Here is a 21641-nt window from a genome sequence, read left to right as displayed (position 1 = left end):
ACGTTACTCTGCCGATTAAATACATATTATTTTGTTCATATTTATTTATTCATATTTATATTTTTAATTGTAATTTATTATTAACTGAGGAACAAATAATAAGGTCTATCATATTACGGAAATACGATTTCGCAGCCACCAAAACAATAGCCTTTGTCTTGTGTGGGCATGGGTATTATAAGTTTTCACACGGGTCTAGAGTAATACACACGGTTATCTTGATTCCGCGTACATCACAAGTTGACATCTAGAAAGACAAAGGCTTTTTGTTATGACGTTTTGTTACGAAATACTACATTCGAATACGAAACTAACCTAGAGGATATGTTAATTGTTAAAAGATTTCTATACATGGTTCACATAAAGCTTACCTAATGACAAGGGAGAACATCTTTCGACAAAGCAGGAAAACCAAAATATCAAATAGCCATACTGAAAGGTTATATCCGGCACTGTACACACTCAAATCATAACAAGCCGTAAAGCCATTACAAATGGAAATAAAATATTAGCAAAAGCAAATAATGTGACACGGTTGGGGAATTAGCTGAACTCTTTTAGCTTCACCGTGACACGTAGTGTACCTTTTAAATATAAAGAGAAGTCTTTAGTCCAAAGTTTATTGCTGTCGTCGAAAAGGAAAGTTGTCTACACATATGTAGTCTCCTCCAGGAATGTATTCTTTGTCGACTTATCCATTAAGTCATGAAGGTCACTTGAATTTACAGTTGATTGGGTGCACTATTACATTTTCTGGGAATACTCGTTTCCTAAAATTGCAAATAACATGAAAGATTGCTTGATACCCCATATGTATGAAATGATTATTTAGTTTGTTATGAACACACTCCATTGTACATTATGTGACGAACTCAAAGATAAGCATTACCGTGTCACTACCACCATTTTACTCAATTTGATCTTCAACATACTTTCTTTGTGAATCCTTATTTCAATTTAGTATAATAAAAAAGTAACTATCATCCATACAACACGACTTCAAATTAAATAAAGTTCAACACAGACGAAGCGATCAAAGACCATGACATGTATTTAACTCTTACAATAGAGGCAAACTAATCCGGATTAGTTTACACCGACTATTTACTGTTTGTGTAAAGACTAACCTAATTTTACATGATCTACCGTGTAAAGCCGATTTAACCTAAGGATGAATGGGGTATCGGTCAACAATCAAGAATTATAATATTTCAAAGTCTATATGTTCATTTCAGTTCGTCCATTAATTTATTAATGTGTTTTCCCTTCTGATGCCTCGATATATTTACCTGTTTTTCTAGTGACCTTAACTGTCCACGACTATGGGAATGTTTATCATTTATTGATATAACAGATTGATAAACATATTACAAATGGACTTATTACCAAGTATTGGAAGAGCAATGCAACATGTGAAACAGTTATGTGCTTGGATTGTGTCTTGAATATTCACATCGAACACATTGGAGTATAGATTCCTATTGCGTCTGTGATTTCAAATTGTATTTATATCAAAGAGTGAGATATTCCTTCGGGAAAGTGAAGTGTTCTTTCATTACAAAAACCTGTGAAATATGTTTAATCTTGTATACTTTGATTAATTAACAACATGGCGGCGGTTAGATTGGACGGGATATGGCTAGGGTGTCTTCTCGTCCTGGTGTCGGCCGCGGGGGTCGGAGTAGTGAGGGCCGGAATCATAACAGATAGCTACGGTAACACAGCCTGGGGGAACGGAACCGTTACGTGGGGGACACCACCATCGGGAATATCCTATAAAACGGTTAATTCTTACTCTGACGATGGCCTAGGATTGCTATTCGCCTTCACGAGAAGTTTTATCAACACTGTACAACCAAACGATTTCCCCTTTAGTAAGTATCGTCAACGAATTGTGCTTACAGTTATTTTTTTTATAATTATGGTTTCTGACAAAAGTATGATTTTATAACAGAAATGAATTGTTCAACGTTTAATGTCATAGTAGCAGGCAGAGTTGTTTTCAAGTCCACTCATGCTTTTCTTTATTTTACATTGTGTCCCTTTTTTGATAATTATAACACTCTGTCATGTTCAATATGCTTTACTTGTTTGCCACTTTGTCATGTATATATGAAATGTCACCATCTAGATGCCAATTCACACAAATGCAATATTTGCTGTTGATGTGACAAAATGAAGAGTGCAAAAATATTTTTTTTACATTTACTAAGAAATCTTATTTATTAATAATTTCTAATATTGATTGATGAAATGGATATGTTGAGCAATAGAAATTAACATTTTGATATCTAGTGGATCTACTTATGAACTGAAAAAACCCAGATCGTTATATAAATGTATATCTTTTCGTTAACATAGAGGTTTATATTCTGGAAAATTATGAATGAACTGAACATAGCACGTGTTATTCATTTATTCGCCAGTTATACATTTATACTTTCAATATTTTATAAATGTAATATATCACATAACTGAACCGTTCAGCCACGACGTAAATATCGTAAGACACATGTGTAATACCACTATTGTGATGTCAGAGGTAAGAATGACGCATTATCAAAATATGACGTCTCACGATTGTCTCGGTAGACGGCAACGTCAAATCTGAGCCTCATTTCACCACTCATATATAATAACGATATTGAAATTTTCATCTATATTTCCATAACAATTGGTTTTGTGATGAATGAATCTTATACTCTTGACTATGTGAAATGCAATTTGTTAAACTCGTTAAATAATTTGATATAAAAGTATTAAACTTGTTTAATAAACTTCATATTACATAGTCATTCATGTAAGATCCTCTACATATTCAATAGCATATGAGATTTATCAACAATAAAAGGTAATTATGATTCATTACATATATATTTTGTCTTCATTTATCAACAGCTCTGATCAAAGATGTCTTAAACAATAACTTCGATATTGGAGAACGCTACATGGAGGTAAGTAAATATAACTACAATCTGGCGGATATGTTGATCAGTTAGGATTGGATATGTTATCAATTAAAAAACAAGAATAGGGGTTGTCAACAAGGTGAAAATGCATCAGATTGATATTTAAACAAATGAACTTTATCACTATTTCAATAAAAAAATATCCATCAGGCTTTGATCACATTACTGAAGAAACACAATACTTTGTGTAATCTTGAAGATAGGCTCCCAAAATATTGCGCTTTATTTCTGTTTTTCCATAAATACATCTTAATTTTTGCTCGGTTGTATACGTCATAAGCTTGCTGCTCATTGCAGTATCGGTAATGTGCAACTATTCAATTAGTATGACTTAAGTTCTTGTGTCTGTAAAAGCACTTATTTTAGATGCAGTTTTATTTTAGCGCTTTTCGCGCTGCATCTGTATCATTAAATAATGTACAATATTAACTGTTGTAAAAAAGGTATTTCCGGTAGTGAATCTGATGAACTTTGAGCAATGCTTACTATTTGTAACGTAAAAAAAGAGAATAAAATGTGTTCAAGGAGAATGAAAATTAATCGCCGATACCAAAAAAAACTAATGGCGGACTGAAATTCCATGAAAAAGCACCAGAATGAAAGGACTAAAGCACTATCCTGTAACTAACGATTACATCATTATATTGAGTCTCCTTTTACATGTTTTAATGACTTATGATGAAACAGATTATTTTATCTCTCCACAGCTCGTTAACTATGCCATGGGCTTTGGTATCTGTTTTGTCCTCGGATTACTCTACGTTATATTCATGCCTCTGTGTGGCTGCTGTTTCTGCTGTTGCCGATGTTGCGGTAACTGTGGGGGCGATCTGAAACAGGTATGTACATTTTCGTTTTAAGCATTGACGTCATCATTTTGCAACTCATGGGGCTATGATTAAATCCAAATGGTTTGAATCAATGTAGTGGTTTACATCGGGTTCTCGAGTCATTCTCTGATCTTTTTACAGAAAGAAAATATGAAAAAGAATGCAATATTTAATTATTTATTAATAGACAAAACAGTATGTGTATAAAGTTGCAATCAAAATTTCTCCGTTTATTTTTTTTAAAATACGTGATATGTAAATCAAATAATGTGTCTAGATTGATATCCAAAGAGACATACTATTTTTGGTATATAATTATTTTTCATAATTCAAGCATTCAATTTGGACATTTAAAAGCAAGATACAATGATTTGCAAGATAAATCATATGTATTTGCTTGGTGGTTTTTTATAATTAACAAAAGAAATGATAATAGATAATGCTTGCATCAAACGATATTTGTAAATTGTTCCAGGTTTATGACGAAAATGAAGGTTGCAAAAGAATGGGATTTGCGCAGGCGCTCTTCCTTCTATCTGTTTGTTTATTGTAAGTTATACTCTTGATTATAAATTCAAGCTATTGGCACCTCCAAAATAAGATTTATTAAAAGCCCACTACATCCGAGACAAAACTTTCTTAAAAACAATCATAACATAAGAAAATATATATCGATGACATAAGATGAGGTTACAACACCAAACAAAAGTTTCCCTGTGTAATTTATATATGTTTACAGTAAAGATCCATGGCTGTTTTGCCGTATACAGCAGTGTTAGTCAACTAACGTGCGGTGATTATGACGACAGCGGGAAACATAAATCGACCCGCGTTTTGATTTTTTTAAAATTATAATTGAATTGTTTAGAAGGTGATAATAAGTGTAGTATTGACGGTAACCTAAAACGTTTTCAACTCTACAAAATTAACAATCTCGTTTTACATTCAAAACATTAAAAGCTGTTTTGGAATGGTAGTGATCATTTAAATAATGTTTTATTTTTAGGGCTTCTGCAGCTTGTGTATACACTACAAACGACCGGTTTACTAAAGCGCTTGATTACGCTGATGTCACTATAGCGGATAACTTGGATGATTTAACTTCTTACGTCAACAATTCGGCCGGTGTGAGTACAGGTTATCCCCCTTTGTAAAGCTCAATAACTAGCATTGTACACGGCTTACACACATAATGTTTGTGTAAACTTTATTTTGTGGCAATTCATGCGAACCCTTTTGTGTATAGACAGTACAATGCAATGTAAAATAGAACCTTCAGAGGTATAAATTGTATTTTTAATCTCTGTTTTACAGCAACCTCAATATAAATAAATACACCGGCATATATAGACTATATATACACTGTAAGTGCGTCATGTCACAGATTAAAACATATTTTTCAGTATAACAAATGCGTATCATTTTTCTACATTTAAAGCTTTAATGGTTCACATTCATACGTTATTGAACACATTCTGTATTTTATGTTTCAGGAACTTACATATATCGCCTTGGATATGTACGATATAGTTAGTCGAGCTGTCATATCAGATATAGGAGGTTAGTTGACTGTTATACATGCAAACATTGCTATCATACACAGAATATTATATATATATACTTATGAGTAATGCATGAGCTCATTACATTAAAGATTTAAGATTTTCAAAGACGATTTTCTGCATTCAAGTGGTAGAAAAGTCAAAAATAGTATACTGTTAACCAACTTATTTTCGCGACGATTTAATTTCGCAACCGATACATATTTTGCCCTACTTATTCTATAAATTGCGTATATGAAACATGAACTTATAGTCAAAACTTTTTGCGGTGATTTATTTTTGCAGAATTTGTATCGGCCACAAAATCCGCGAAATTAAGTCGCAGGCGACAATATTTTTTCATACTAAATCCGACTTTCTGATTAGCAGATTCTTTTTAAAATATCTGAGGATGTCGCTAAAACCCGACGTCATCCTGACGTCACAATAGAGACGTCACGTTGCGTACTGATTTAGAAAAAAAATCCATTGGAAAATCGATGAAATCATACGAATAAACGTATTTTAGATTATCAAGTAGTCTGAAAAATTAATAATAAGCATTGATAAAACTTTTTTATCGGGTTATAAAATGAATTTTGTTTGCAAACTTTTGTGAGAATCGTACGCGGATTCACACAGTTTGCAAACAAAATTTCTTTTATACTCGATGTAGTTAAAAATAGTGACACCAATGCTTAAATAAATTGGTTTATAGTATATTTATAAATGATTTTATGGTATCTTAAAAAGTTTTATTGCAATGTAATGACAGATAAATCGTTACAAACATAATGTTGAAATATATCACATCATCAAAAAAATATATATATGGTATATCACATCATCAAAAAATAATATATGGTATATCACATCATCAAAAAATAATATATGGTATATCACATCATCAAAAAATAATATATGGTCTATCACGTTTTTGAGCTACCAATAAATACAACGTACTATCCATTAAATCGTACGTAAGCGTAAATACTGAAATATGTATACTGGTATCTTTTAATAAAATCCTAATGTTTTATAATGCTTCAGATCTTGGTCCGCTGGTGTACAATTCTATAAGTTCCACCCTTGATATCACCACCGTCATCAACGCTGTCCTGACGCTCGACACTAGTAAGTATGAAGCAGGAAGGTTATTGTACGTTAAAGATCTGTTCTTCGATTTAAAATGAAGTGATTACACCAGGACGCGGTCACTCGGAGCAATCAGTTAACGAATAGTACAGGTATCCATCCCTCGACATCAGTCTATTGAATATGTTCATTATGGTAACAAGGCTATCAAAGAGTAATTTAGTTCTCGGGTAGAAAATTATTCAGATTAATAAGTTATGATATAATACAGATATATGTTGTTGTAAAGTTTTGAAATAGTATATCCAACAACGAAACACGAAAAATATAACAGTAAGCCTATTAACATCGAATCAAATATTTTCTCCCATGCGAACCCTTCGGATTTTTACATTACTTTTTATAAACAAGAGGCATCCTCGATACTCCAGGAGTTACTATGACGACAGTGATAATAACCTCTGGAGTATTGGGGATTACAAAATTCGTGTGTTTTTATTTATTTTTTATTCGCTGAAGCTATATTATTCTTAGTGTTTTATTTCAAATTTAGATTTGAATTCGTATTTATAATATTTTATTCTCTGAAGCTTAAACACTTATAGGACTTTATTTAAATTTGTATTTTTTCAGCCCTGAATTCCATCAGTACAAATATGGCCCAGGTAATCAGTGACATAACGGCCCTAAAGAATGCAGCCAATACCTTAGACTCGTCCCTAAGTACCTTATCGTCAGACATCGCCACCACTAAGTCCATGTGTTCCAGTGACTGTGTCCCCACTACCGCCTGTGACAGCTTCTCCACGTCTGGTCTTAGCATGAGTGCAGATTTCTCCACAGTACGTTATTCATCACAAAAATATTTTGTAAAGTTTCCAAAACTATAAAATATATTAGCAAAAAATTTAACTCATTTGTTTACTTAATTATCTAGCCAGTGTGCATCTATTGAGTATTGATTTTGAATTCGCCATGGCGGCTTCCAAATCACTATCCAATGAGGAAAATCGAAAGAAACAAAAGATATTTGCAAAAGCGGGATATTTGGATATTAAAGCGGTAAGTGGTAGATCGGTCATAAAAGCGATAGACTTCCGCATAAAGCGGAAGAGTGAAAATGTCTGAAGTTGTAGGGTAAGAAAAACTGTTGATTTTATATTTTCTCATGTGCTATGTACGTAATAAATAGTGTTGAAGCTCACACACTTTTGTCCTTCGTAGCTACCAGACTTGACCTCTACACAGTCGGCTGTGGACGCCGTTGTCGCTCAGAACCTCAGTGGTATCGCCAGTTCGGTAGGTCTTTTTGGTATATATATTGTTGCTAAGAAGAATTGAAGACTCTCCTATTTTATCCCTTTCAAACAAAGTGTTATTGATTATTTATAGATATCTTTGTAGAATAGCATATCAGCGCTTTAATTTCTTTCAAGATTCGTTCAAAATATTTTGAAAGATATTTTCAGCTTATCATTTTTGTTCATTCTAATAACACGTATTGTTCATTGTCTTCTCGTGTCTTTACACACATTTTACACATATAAACATGGCACAGTCCAAAATACTAAGTTTCTAAGCAAAGATTAAAATCTTCAGTAGACTACCATACACTCTCCATTTCGTCTCTATCAAAATTTGATTGAGAGGATTATTACAGTTATACTGTATATGAATAACTATTAACAGGCAAGTTCGGCATTGGACGGCATAGCGACAACAGTGAACGACTCAACTGTAACAGTACGAGACTGTAAGTAAAACACACACACTTTGCAGATCTATGTTATCCTAGGTATTAATTTCCCAGTACACCGGGTGTCTTTTTTGTAAAACACCGGTAGAAGGTCAACCTCATCCCCGTCTTCATATCGGTGCTTAAAGTTATATGTGCCGTATTTTTCATACTCGCGAATCAAGATGAGCTTTTAATATGTTATTCATTACCAAAAGTAACCATCATTTTGAGAATTACACTACTTTCAATCCATAGGTTATTTTACAAGCACATATAAGAGCTGAAAATGATTTTTGGCAGACCAAAAATTATTATATTTACATCTGTAGTGAATTGAAATGAGTACATACAGTCAGACCATGAAGCCAAATTGTGGTCTACAATTTCATTTCACATTTTTACAGTGTTATTAGTAATTGTCAAGTGATATCTGCAGGTATATTTCCATCTAAACATACTTAACGCATAAAATACAACAACTTCACAGTATATAATGTATGTGTTGTCAGCAAATATTTATAAGGCATATTAAGTCATTTGAATGACTTTCACAGCTTAATTCATCAAACTTTGTGGTTTTCAATTGATTAATGAAGAAAAAATAACATGTCAAAATTTTTGTCCAGTTACGGCACATATAACTTTAAATATTAGAAAACATGCATCGACATTATAATAATTGGTTTTATTGATACTGCAAAAATAATTTTTTAACTTTCTAGTTTCCTTTTATAGCATTTTAAGTTAAAAATTAAGTCTGAAATGACCAGGCTACAAGATCATGAATAAATCGTAGATTTAAGGTTTAGCTCAGCCAATCAAAACTAACGGAATTTTTTGTAATGCCATCTTCTATCGGCTAAACTTAAGTCTCATATATTTTTTTTCGTGATATTGAGGCCAGGTATCGAATAGTAATTTACTTGAAATAAATGTTCTGGCATGCATTCGGTTTTGTATAGCCTTTCATTTCTGATAAAGATGCTCCACCGCTGACGAATGGTGTTTTTCACTATTAAAAACAGGGGCAGACGATTTAGTATTTTTCTTCAGTTACAAAAGTTACTTACTTTACACCATTACCACCATTGAAAAGTTTGAGCTTCTAATTTTACTTCAAGTTTAAAATATGAAAAATAATTAATTGCATCCCGAAAAAATTCCGTGGCACTATATCTTATATGGAATTAAGTACTGATTGCGCATGCACCAAAGGCGAAATAAATTATTTCATGTTATTTTTTGTGTTAATTAGGCATACATATACACGATTAAACACCAATTATTGTTCAAATGGTGAATATCATTTATGCTCTGTCGGCGGTGGAGCATCTTTAAAACGTTGATATCTATCAATAATTGATCTTTGTTATGGTCTATTATGGATATATTATATACCGCTTTGGTGGAATTAAGTAATGACCGAGGGCATTATAATAGATTCTATCAATGAGATATAACACCATATTGACCGAATCAAACGTCCTTAATTGTGCATTAGATTTGTCAAAAAACTTATCCGGTGTATATGTTAATTAAAAGAAGAACGATGGTCATAGGACGTCACCCTGTAGAACTCAATATTTGGGTAATAACGACACAGCATGAATATTGACTATTGTTTCATAAGATATTGAACTTTACGTGACCGTATATTAGCCAATGAAAATTGGGAAAACTAAAGCTTGTCTAATGTTTAGGAATAAATTCACAATAATTTGACACAATAATGAGTTTATTAACTATATTTATTTTAATTCCAGCTCTACAAACGACGATGAACACCTTCAAAAGCACACTGAATACCATGATAGATAGCCTCATGAGCAATCTTGATTCCGTAAATGTTTTATCTATTTTTTATATTGTATTTCTATCAAAACGACGGTCATTATTTTTTCTATTGTTTAGGGACAATTTGTACATGTGTTTATTATAGGTTTATATAATAATTATACGATATTACTTTGACAGTAGTATGTCATGAAAACACATTAGCAGAGTAAAAAAATATTTTTTCTGTGAACTCATTTTACGCAAGGAATGCATTTTTTACGATAGGATTCTTAGCTGTTAGACTCAAAATAGAATATCGAATGTTTTATGGATAATGGTCTCTCCCTTTCCAATATGTAACCGCATATTGCAAGTACCACATTAACAAACTGCTACTCATTTCAATCGTTCACACAAACTTGCCTTCGTTATTAATTCCAGTCGTTCCCGACTGATAAAATAAAGGCAGACATGAAAACCCTATTTACAACTGCTAAGGATTATGATCTGTACAGGTGAGTTGGTTACAAGAAAAAAAAATTCTGTATTTGCATGTTACAGAGTAATCTGCCCTTGCGGGTGGGTATTAATTGTGACGTCATGTGTTTGCGAGCGTAGCATCATAGTTTTCTGAAAACGACGTGAATTCTGCTCACAAAATAATGACGTTACAATCGATACCTACTCACAAGGGAGCTAACTCTGTAATAAACAAAGACGGAATATGTAATATTAGGTTGATGCTGGTGTTCTGCTAATTCCTATTTTTCTTAACACATCAATAGATTCGACAATATGAATTTTGACAAAAGATTTTATCTTGAATTGAAACCAAATACGAAGAAAGCGAATTGATATTTTAACCACCAATCTTTTGATGTTCCAATGTCTGTTGATAATGTTTACCTAAACAAAGCCATATAAATTCACTGTCGCATGTGCCCGTAGAGTGTTAAATAATTGATAGTTTTGCTTATTGGCATTATGTATAATTGACCCGATTTATCCCTGGTATGCTTATTTTTGCGCGCAGAAATTATATTTGGGAGAATTTATTTCGGGTATGGTTTAATAACTTGCCTACTTTTATTTGACAGGATTTATTTCGGATATGGTTTGATGGGAGTATTCTCCTTAGTTCCCCTGATGTTTTTGATTGGAATACTGTGTGGCTGCGCATGTCTAGGAGAGAACGTCCGGCCGACAGAAAGAGGCTGTATTCCTAGCTGTGGAGGATGTCTCATGATACTGTAAGATCGATTTACACATTTTATTACTATAAAACGGACAACGCTTACTAACAGAACATAAAGTTTTAAATAATCCAGCAATTCCGTATTTGTCAAGAGGTATCCATCCTTGCGTTTAGATACAAATTGTGACGTCATATGTTTGCAAGCTTCATATATTTCAGAGCAAACGACGCGAATTCCGCTCCCCACTTAGGCATTGAACGTCTTTCAGTTGGCATCCATACCCCATATGAATGCCAAATGGACAGAGGCAAATTACATGAAGAGCGCTGCTCTTTTGTTACAAAAGAAGAACAACGAAGAAAATAAGAAAATATAAATGCCAACGGTCGAAATAAACCGATATTCGATAAAAAAGTTAAAATCAGTAAACTGCTGCGTTCCGAGCCGTACGTTATAATATTTGTCTGTGATTTCAGTGCCACAGCGATTATCTTCCTCCTGGGTGGTCTCCTCATGTTGCTAACAACACTCTCATTTATGATTGGTGGAAACTTGGAAAAAATCTGTCAGACAATGATCGACCTTACTATATTCAAAGATGTAAGTATACAAATATATCTCTACTAAGCCGTAACCAATAGTTGTTAAATATAACTGTAGATTACTGTCAATTTTCAGAGGAAACTGCCCTCAGTTTTCCTTCATTTCAATGATGAAAAAAAAACATTATAAAAATAGGAAGTTTAATCGTCTTCATTCTTAGAAATACGGATACGCTATCTGTTTTAGAAACTTCGCTATCCAGGTTTGTTTTAATGATAGAAAATGACAATAGTTTGTATATTGTTTACGATTGATTATTGTATAGTCATTGTGAACAGTTATTCCTGAAACATAAAATAAAATATAATAAAATAATTCAAAGATAAGTATTTCGGTATTACTGTAAACGTACTAATTTTTAGCGCTGTCAAATTTTAGCGCCAATGAGAAAAAATGTAAATCATGATTTATTAGCGCGGTATTAGCGTAATTCGGTGGTTCAATAACGGAAATATAATTTTACAAAATTTAGAGCTGAACATGTATTAGCGCTTCAAAGACAGTGCGAAAGCGCTAAAATAAAACTAATGCTCAAATAAGCACTATGATACCGCTGCATCACGAAAATGTAAACCAATTTCATGGAAAGTTCATGTATTAATTATTAATTTTTATTTCTATTTACTAACTATTAATCAACTGTGTTTCTAGTTTTTGGATTCCGGTGCACTATCAAGTTTTAATATGGGAGAAATGTTGTTGAGTAACGCATCAATCACCATCAGTATGTACAGTCTTCTTATGTAAGTATATATGATCATTTTCTTACCGTTAAAGATGCTACACCGCTGATGAATGGTATTTATTCTCTATCAAAAACAGGAGCAGAATTAGTATTTTTCTTCAGAAACAAAAAGTTACCTATTTTACACCATTACCCCCATAGAAAAGTTGGTGCTTCTTATTTTACTTGAAGATAAAATTATTGAAAATATTTAATTGCGTCACGAAAAAACTCCGTGGTACTATGTCCTATATGAAATTAAGAACAGATTACGAAGACAATAAAGGCAGAACAAATTATTTCATTTGATTTTTTTGTGTTAATGAGACAACTATGTATATATACACGATTAAACATTAATCACTGGTAATCGATTGAAATGGTAAATAATGTTTATGCTCTATTGGCGGTGGAGCATCTTTATTAAGTATACAAGATAAGATAATCAACTGAAATCGCGATAACTACATATGTAGCCTCTAAAAACCATCGCTACATTAAAAGTTATTCAAATAAATACGTTGTATAACCAATATTGGTTAATAATACGTATTTTCTTACTTTATCATATTTGTTTGCATTGCCGGCATTGAGCTCCTAGTAAAAGTAAAACATACAAGTAAAGCATTTTCAAAACATTAAATATCAATATCACAACTTCATATGATCCTGAAACGCTTTTAAAGTCTACGAAAGAAAGTTCAACAGAAAACATACACTTAGTAGGCAGTGGTATATTGTTGAATCAATTCCAGTGTATATATTAAGAATGTGATAAGATGTTAATGATAATGACAAAAGCTGTTAGTATAGTCTATCACTAACTTTGTTTTTAAATAACTCTGGGTAATATGTTCCACGTTTCAGAGGCTGTCGGGCTAACAAAGCGCCATTTACTCTGTTACATCTAGATGCTATACTACCTTTAGATACTGCCCTCAACTACTCACAGGTAAGCCCTCAACTACTCACAGGTAAGCACTCAACTACACACAGATAGGTAGGGCAGGTTCCTCGAGAAGTATACATTATGTTAAGTTGTGTAAAACAATTTAAGTGAAGGCTTACACTGACAAATGTTAATCAAACGTCTCGAATGTAAAAATGGATCTAACCACGTCGCATATATAGAATATCACATAACTGGCCTGTTCAACCATGTCATACGGTCATGACATAAACACACGATTGTTTCGGTTGACGGAAATGTCAAATCGGAGAATGTTTCACAACTTTTATCAAAGCCCTCCACCTCTGGGTCTCGATTTCAAATCCCACACGGGGCAGTTTCCAGGTACTGACCGCTGGGTCGATGACTTTCCTCAACCAACAAACCTGGTATGTCCTCACATTACCCTGGCTGTTGATAAGACGTTAAATTGATAAAACCCCTATAAAACTATTTTTCCATGTGATACACAATTTGCAAACAAATTTTTTTATACTCCGTTGAAATTATAAATGTGTGACATCAATGCTTACAATACTAAATTATCAATGCTTAAAATACTTTTTATGAGATAAATGGAATATTATACTCTTGACTACGTCATATGAAATTTATGAAAACTCGGTTAAATAATTTGCCACTCACATAAAGGCTCGTGGCATTTCATATTATACTATTCACGTGTTTACAGCTCTCTAACATATCATATTTTTAAGTTTATGCTTATAATTCAATTCAATCCCAGGGAGATCTATATTTCTTGATGGACTATTTTGTCTATGAAAACATAACGCCGTTATTTCAGCCAGCCGTTATTTCAGCCAATCAGAGACAACGTTACAAACAGAGTCATTCTTTGTTTTTATATTATGAAATAACAACATATTTTAAAGCCAATGAAATGCTTGATACAAGGAACAACGTATAATTTGGAAATAACCCTTTTTCAGTTTTTTTGGAAATGGTTAAATAGACTTTATTTATTTAATGCTTAATGCCAAATCCATTTGCTTTCTGCACTAAGTTTTTTGAAATCGAAATTTGTTTCAGTATCTCGGAGACATTGACTCGCAGCTAAACGATATGACCAACAACGTAGATCTTTCCAACTTTAAAGTACTAACCCCCGACATGCAGAGCAGTCTGACCGACTTCAAAAACTCCGGGATCGACTCTATAGACTTTGCTACCATGAATTCCACGGTTTTGTACATTGCATTTTTATTTCTTAAATTCTTCGCATACGTTATTTCATTATAACGAAGATTACTGTAGCATGAATTTGTAGCATTTGGTGAAAGGATAATGAAACATAGTCAAAGATTAATGTCTAGTAAATTAGACAATTAAATTCTCTTGACTTTAGTTAAAAGTTACGTTAAGTGGTTTCTATTCTTAAGTTCATCTTAAAACTTCTTTCTCGATGTACATTCGATACAATCATTCTACTTCTTTTTGGTAATCTACGTGGTTTCTGATTGCAGTAAAATTCGTGTCAAATGTATTAATTTTTCAGCAGTGTAATGCCTATATAATAAAGATGCTCCACCGCCGACAGAGCATAAACGATACTCGTCATTTTAACAATAATTTGTGTTTAATCGTGTGTGTATATGTCTAATTAACACAAAAATAATATAAAATAATTCATTTTGCCTTTGGTGCATGCGCAATCAGTACTTTATTCCATATAGGACATAGTGCCAGGGAATTTTTTGCGGGATGAAATTGATTATCTTTAATATTTTTATCTTGAAGTAAAATTAGAAGCTCAAACTTTTCAATGGTGTCAAGTAAGTAACTTTTGCAACTGAAGAAAAATACTAAATCGTCTGCTCCTGTTTTCGATAGAGAAAAAAATACCATTTGTCAGCGGTGGAGCATCTTTAAGGAACCAAACTGAGTCATGTTTTAAAAATAAATTCGCCATATTTCAAAATGTTAAAATACATTATGACTCATTTGTATACCTTGCTTACAGAATTATAATAATTTACATAAATGTTATATGATGATTTGTTGTGACTTAAAATAGAAACAAATGCAGATGCCGTTTCTATTCCATCTGTAATTGTCATGTTCTCTAGTTCAGGGCCTTGTCATAATTAGAATGCGAACACACATTTGACTTAACTTATAGTAGAGACATATGTCACATAACACATGTTTTAACATTTACAGCTTGCCCAGACCATTACCACAGTTGACTTCACATCCCTTATATCTGCAATGACGTCCATTAAGAATCTGTGTACAGGCACCACACAGGTAATTTTACTTTATTTGATTGATGTGAATGAAAGCCTTGTTGTAAACGTCAAAAATAATTGACGTTTCTATTAAGTATCAAGAAATCTGGACTTTATTTTAAAGTTATATGTGCCGTATTTTTCATACTCACGAATCAAGATGAGCTTTTTAATATGTTATTCAGCACCAAACATTACCAACTTTTTGAAAATTACAGTGCTTTCAATGCATAGCTTTTAATTTTACATGCACAAATAAGAGCTTAATGATTTTTGGCAGTACTGCGACACAAAAAACGACACCATAAAAAGAGCTGTCATATTCATTTAGAGTAATCATCTCGCCCAGAGATCTCAACATAGCTAAATGTATATGCTGGGACGAAAATGTCATTTTCAGTTAATAAACTGATGTAAAGGTCACCACAGTGTGACCTTTTATGTTTTCAGATTGATTAAACAGATTTTAAAAAATCTATATTTTGATCAGATTAGAAAACAACACCAGAATTTCAAATTTGTTATTTTGTAGTCAAGATGGCAGAACCACATAAGTACCATGACAACTATACGGGATGTTGAATTACCAGCCGTAGAATCAGCAAAGGTAAGTTAAGTAAACTATACATCAAAGGTAACGCAATCTATATTATACCAATTTAGATTCAGAGGTAACGCCATTGATACTTTACTAGATAATTACGCTTTATATCGTGCAGCAATATCCCATGAAATTGTTTATAACATTCATAACCATTTCTAATGCTGTTTTATTTTACAGACGACATTGCAGACTTCATTAAGCGCTCTGGAGAATTCTATTGGAGGTGTTACTGTAAGTATTAAAAATTTATAACGGCCATCTTGTTTAACGGCATATCCCGTATTGACACATCATCTATACTCCAGGGATTACTATCACTGACGTCATATCCACCCATGGATTATGGCATAGCAAAAATAAAGTCAACACAGCACACTGGTAATGTGGTCCTTTGATGTTCATCAAAAGAATCGAATCACGGTACACTGTGGTTGACTACATGGCTTTGAAGTTGAGCGTCGCTCTCTCTGTAATCATCAAATGAAGTCTTTGCTGGTCTGTGATTAGTCAGTTGTTTTTTCTCCTGAACTGTCTCCAGTTTTACTATGAGATAGTCCAGGGGTGGATATTACAGTGAAAGTAGCACCTAGAGTATCGAGGATAGTATTAACAGTGTTAAATAGTTCTTGTTTCATACTTATATCAAACAGCTTGTACCGGATTGAAGCATAGGCATGGCATTGCAGTTTTCATTGATGAATTATTGTTATAATTTGGGCAGAAATTATTCGATGTTAAAAATCATATTAAGATTACATTTCTTTTCATCTTATGTATTTTGCTAAAACAAATATGCCATACTGAATTGACCTGCTATTCCGGTTGATTAACTTTGACTTTTTCATTTATATAGGCACAGATTGATTATGTATTAGCAACGGCTGCGGCAGCAGACGATCAAATTCAGAACAACGTCACATCCGTTTTGAGTTCCGCAGCTGTATCCTTCAAGAACCAAATGTTATCCTATGTTGACTGTTACATTCTAAAAGTCCGAGATATGGTAAGATTTTGTCAACAAATCATGAACCCAGATCAGTGATCCTATTGGTTAGAGTTTTTTTTGGAATTTTCCATATTTTGGAGACGTACATATATTCTTCATGGTAGAAACAACAGATTTGTAAACAAGTATTTAACACTAACAATGGATCAATTGTGTGTGTGTTGTATCAGACCTGCTATTCTATGATAGTTTGGTGTCTGAATTATTTGTCATATTTCCTAATTTGCAGATATACAACGACTTTGCTAAATGCGAACCTCTATGGACACTGTACGAGTCCATGACGACCATGCTGTGCAGTTACACTGTAGACGCTTTGGTATGTATGAGATATGTAACTGCCTATATGTATGTGCCATACAAAAATATTCGTGATAACGATATACTCGTTTGCGAGTATTTTGCAACAAAATATATCTGAAAATGAGGTAAATAATAATTATTTGATCGTAAAAATGGCTCGTATATATAACATGTAAATGACAAAATAACAAAACTAAGACTTCTCCCTAATGCCTTCTAGCCTTCAGATGCGTCTTGAGGCGGACCCCCCGACGTGATTATTACCTATATCATAGCGTTTCGCTTATTATTGCTCAGTTTCATAGAAGAAATGTACAGTTCTTCTAATTGAATCAAATTAAATACTAGATTTTTCAAACTAAGAACGATTGATATCTTTCTTTTTACAGAATGGGTTTTGGTTTGGACTTGGCTGGGGTTTATTGTTCGCCGTTCCTGCCGTTATAATTGCTGTAAGAACATCTAAATATTACAGAAAGATGAACGAGGATGAAGGCTATGATGAGTAAGTACTATGTACTATTGAGATATCGCCGGTTGTCGATCAAACTGTTCGGGTACCGCACGTAAATTTGCACTTTGTACTGTGTATGCTACGACGTTTGCTATGACATTCCTTTTAGAAAATGGTGTTCATACAAGGCTGGTGGTTTGTTATGTCCTCAAAACCTGTTTGTTACATTAAAATGTATTCCAAAGAAGAAATATGGTTAAATTGTTATACACGTGCTTCATGTCCGTTTGAAATTCCGTAAAAAATAATCTAATACATTTATATTAGTCTTATATTATTGTTCTTTGCAGATTTCCTTTTATATCTTTGATTTTTTTATTAGCACTTTTTTTGATACATTTACCTTTAATTACGATTTTTGTTGATTTATTATCCCCCGCTTTCCCGAAACGGGGAATATTAATTTGGGTTTGTCTGTCAGTCTGTCCGTCTGTCTGTCAGTCTGTCTGTCCGTCTGTCTGTAACAATTCGTTTCCGTACAATAACTGTAACAAATGTCAACCAATTTTCTTCAAACTTGGTGAAAAGGTTAAATGCCTTAATGACTCGGCCAGGTTCGATCGCCACTTTCAACGCACCTTATTGAGCGGAGTTATGGCCCTTTGCTTAAATATGAAAAGTCAGTTTCTGACACTTCCGTACAATAACTGCAATAAATATTAACCGATTTTCTTCAAACTTGGTAACAAGGTTGAATACCTTTATTGCCTGGCCAGGTTCGATCAACTCTTACAGCGGATGTTATTTATCAGAGTTTTGGCCCTTTGATTTACTTCAAATTCCATTTTTCTGCAGTTTCTGTGTAATAACAAACAAATGTTAAAACTAATATTGTTAAAACTTGGCAACAAATTTAAATGCTTTAAGGGCATAGCAAAGTTCGATCGGCACTTTTGGCAGATCTTAATTAGCAGAGTTATGGCCCTTTGATTTTATAAAAAAAAGTCATTTTATGCCACTTCCATATAATAACTAATAAATATTAACCGATTTTCTTCAAACTTGGTAACAAAGTTAAATGTCTTAAGGGCTCGGCCAAGTTCGATCGCCACTTGCGACGGACCTTATTTAGCAGAGTTATGGCCCTTTGATTTAATAAAAAAAAGTCATTTTCTGTCATTTCCATGCAATAACTCAAATAAATATTAACAGATTTTCTTCAAACTTGGTAACAAAGTTAAATGTCTTAAGGGCTCGGCCAAGTTCGATCGCCACTTGCGACGGACCTTATTTAGCAGAGTTATGGCCCTTTGATTTAATAAAAAAAAAGTCTTTTTCTGTCATTTCCATGCAATAACTCTAATAAATATTAACAGATTTTCTTCAAACTTGGTAACAAGGTCAAATGCCTTAAGGGCATGGCCAAATTTGATTGCCACGGTATGTTTCAACCAAGGTTAAACCTAACCTCAATAATGTTTACCTACAATATGTCCTGAAAGCGGGGTGTGGAAATTCCACGAATTTGCTTGTTGATATTACAACATGTCTATGTTTATAATATCTTTGTGTCGTTTGTTAAATCATACTGATATATACATTTTCTTTCCTATAGAGTATATATGTAGCTGCAATTACATGTGAATTTTTGTTTGTAATTGTCCAATGTGGGATAACAGTATGTACATGTATGTCATATCTTATCATTAACGTTGGCATTATATCATAAATAATGTTGCCGCCATTTCTTCTTTCAGTGACGTTAAACCAGAAAATGAGGAGTAAGTATCCCAAACATTTATCGACAATCTTAATATCCGTTTATCTTAGCAATTCATATTAATACAAGGTGGCACAAATAATAAACAAATATCTTAACGGTAATCACTGAATGCGAAAACAAGACAATACACACATGAAAAAAAATTCTTCAAATAAGCGTCATATTTTCTTAACGTTTTGATTTTTTTATCACTTATGCCGGTAAAATAAGCAAGATGAGCATTGCTCATATATAATCCAGTTGGGCAGGTTGGATTCATCGGTAGGTTCTGTCTCCATTAACGTCATGACAAAAATGATCATTGCTTTTAATATGAAAACATGATATTTTCCAGCATTGACTACTTCGAGGTTCGATACAACGCTATGAAAAGGTAAGAACATGTGACTTGTAATAATCTCATCAATTCGGTTACTATAATTACCATCTCCACAGTAGTATCCCTTTGCCTCCACGAATTAATACGGTAATGTTCAACGAAATTATGACATTGTTTATTTCCTTTCATTCTATCTATACAAAGAACGAGTGGTACTGTATAGGTAATTCATTCTTTCTGTTAAAAACTTGCAGGTACAACAATAGAAGAGTTGCGCCGGACTTTTACGATTGATACTGAAGAATAGCCCTGGACAAGTGAACAATGGATCCACGTATTTGGACTATTCTTTGATTTTATTGCTCATGAAAATGTCTCTAAAATTTATTTTAATAATAAATAATTCGTATAGTTCTCATACCTTTCTGACATATTGTTGTATAATGATATATTATGACGATATGAAAGATAATATTGATGTCAAAAGCTCACGCAGTAAATAGATGTAGGAAAGACGTTCTATGAAACCATTATTATTCGCGGGGATTTAATTTCATTGGCTTTCGTTTTCAGACCATAAGGTATAAATTCATTGATTTTGGCCTAAATACGAGACCCAAGAAATTTAAATTCCCGTGAAATTTTATCAGTTTTGTAAATGTATACATGTATGCATTGTTCATAATTTATCCAGTACATTTAAGCAAAGTGTATGTCAATAATAGTAGAGGCAGTTTGTCACACAAGCTTACTCTCCTAGATCACATTATAACAAGCGTAAACTTCTGAAAACTACTCATGTGATATCGTTGATCGGTCCAAATCTGTAGTTAAACAAATTACGGCATTTACGACAGTTCACGACTATCGTAAATGGGTCATTGTCTTTTCCATTTTGAGTTATAATTTATGTAATGATCACGTGATACGATAGGTAATTGATGATTATATGTGCTGTTTATGTTATGTCCTTGGTTTTATATTTGGTAAAGAAGTGTTTATTTCTTTGAAATGAAACGCCGTTACGTTCTCTAGGTTGTTGTACCATGTATGTTTCTAATTTGATAATGTGCTACCAACAGAATATTCAAGGTCTACTTCACGAATTAAGTGCCAATGAAATTGTAAAATATCATAATCCACGAAAATTGAGTCGAATGAAAATAAATGATAACAAAGTTATACTTAAATCTGTGAAGATTTGTTTTTATAATACATTTCGTTGTCTGGCAGTAATGAAACTTTATGCTTTTGTCAATTTTTCCGAAATGCAATTGGTTCAAAACACTTTCTATCACTTCATAGCGTTATATGTTAATATATGTGTGTCACTTTTATAATTGCAATATAAAGTCGATTTCTGATAATTGTGCTTTCCTTGATAAGCTGTTTCGACCATTCAATTTTATCTTTTAACAGTGTACGATGAGAAGGTACTTCAATGATTGTGTTTTATTTAGCATAAAAAAGAAAATTTTGTTTTGTTTTACTTTACAATTGAA

General features: G+C 33.0%; 1 protein-coding gene across 1 annotated transcript; it reads left to right on the top strand.

Annotated features, from left to right (window-relative positions):
* Positions 1 to 1314: 1314 nt before the first annotated feature.
* Positions 1315 to 21568, top strand: LOC138335423 (prominin-1-A-like). Its single transcript, XM_069284510.1, has 26 exons — positions 1315 to 1874; positions 2899 to 2954; positions 3677 to 3808; positions 4275 to 4348; positions 4806 to 4926; positions 5293 to 5359; positions 6391 to 6474; positions 7069 to 7277; positions 7660 to 7734; positions 8125 to 8188; positions 9937 to 10013; positions 10391 to 10464; positions 11047 to 11199; positions 11622 to 11745; positions 12400 to 12491; positions 13340 to 13424; positions 14472 to 14624; positions 15603 to 15689; positions 16203 to 16277; positions 16452 to 16505; positions 17128 to 17277; positions 17510 to 17599; positions 17973 to 18088; positions 19795 to 19818; positions 20155 to 20193; positions 20394 to 21568. The coding sequence occupies exons 1-26, from the start codon at positions 1610 to 1612 to the stop codon at positions 20431 to 20433; spliced, it is 2580 nt and encodes an 859-aa protein (XP_069140611.1). The 5' UTR covers positions 1315 to 1609; the 3' UTR covers positions 20434 to 21568.
* Positions 21569 to 21641: the final 73 nt, after the last annotated feature.

Source organism: Argopecten irradians, chromosome 11, assembly GCF_041381155.1.
Source record: "Argopecten irradians isolate NY chromosome 11, Ai_NY, whole genome shotgun sequence".
Taxonomy (NCBI): domain Eukaryota; kingdom Metazoa; phylum Mollusca; class Bivalvia; order Pectinida; family Pectinidae; genus Argopecten; species Argopecten irradians.
This window is presented reverse-complemented; position numbering and strand designations above follow the sequence as displayed.

Coding starts and splice junctions, on each gene's coding strand:
- LOC138335423 (XM_069284510.1), top strand. CDS start 1,610: ATGGCGGCGGTTAGATTGGACGGGATATGGCTAGGGTGTCTTCTCGTC. Junction 7,735..8,124: donor TCAGTGGTATCGCCAGTTCG/GTAGGTCTTTTT, acceptor AACTATTAACAG/GCAAGTTCGGCATTGGACGG. Junction 16,278..16,451: donor CAGCCGTAGAATCAGCAAAG/GTAAGTTAAGTA, acceptor TTTATTTTACAG/ACGACATTGCAGACTTCATT.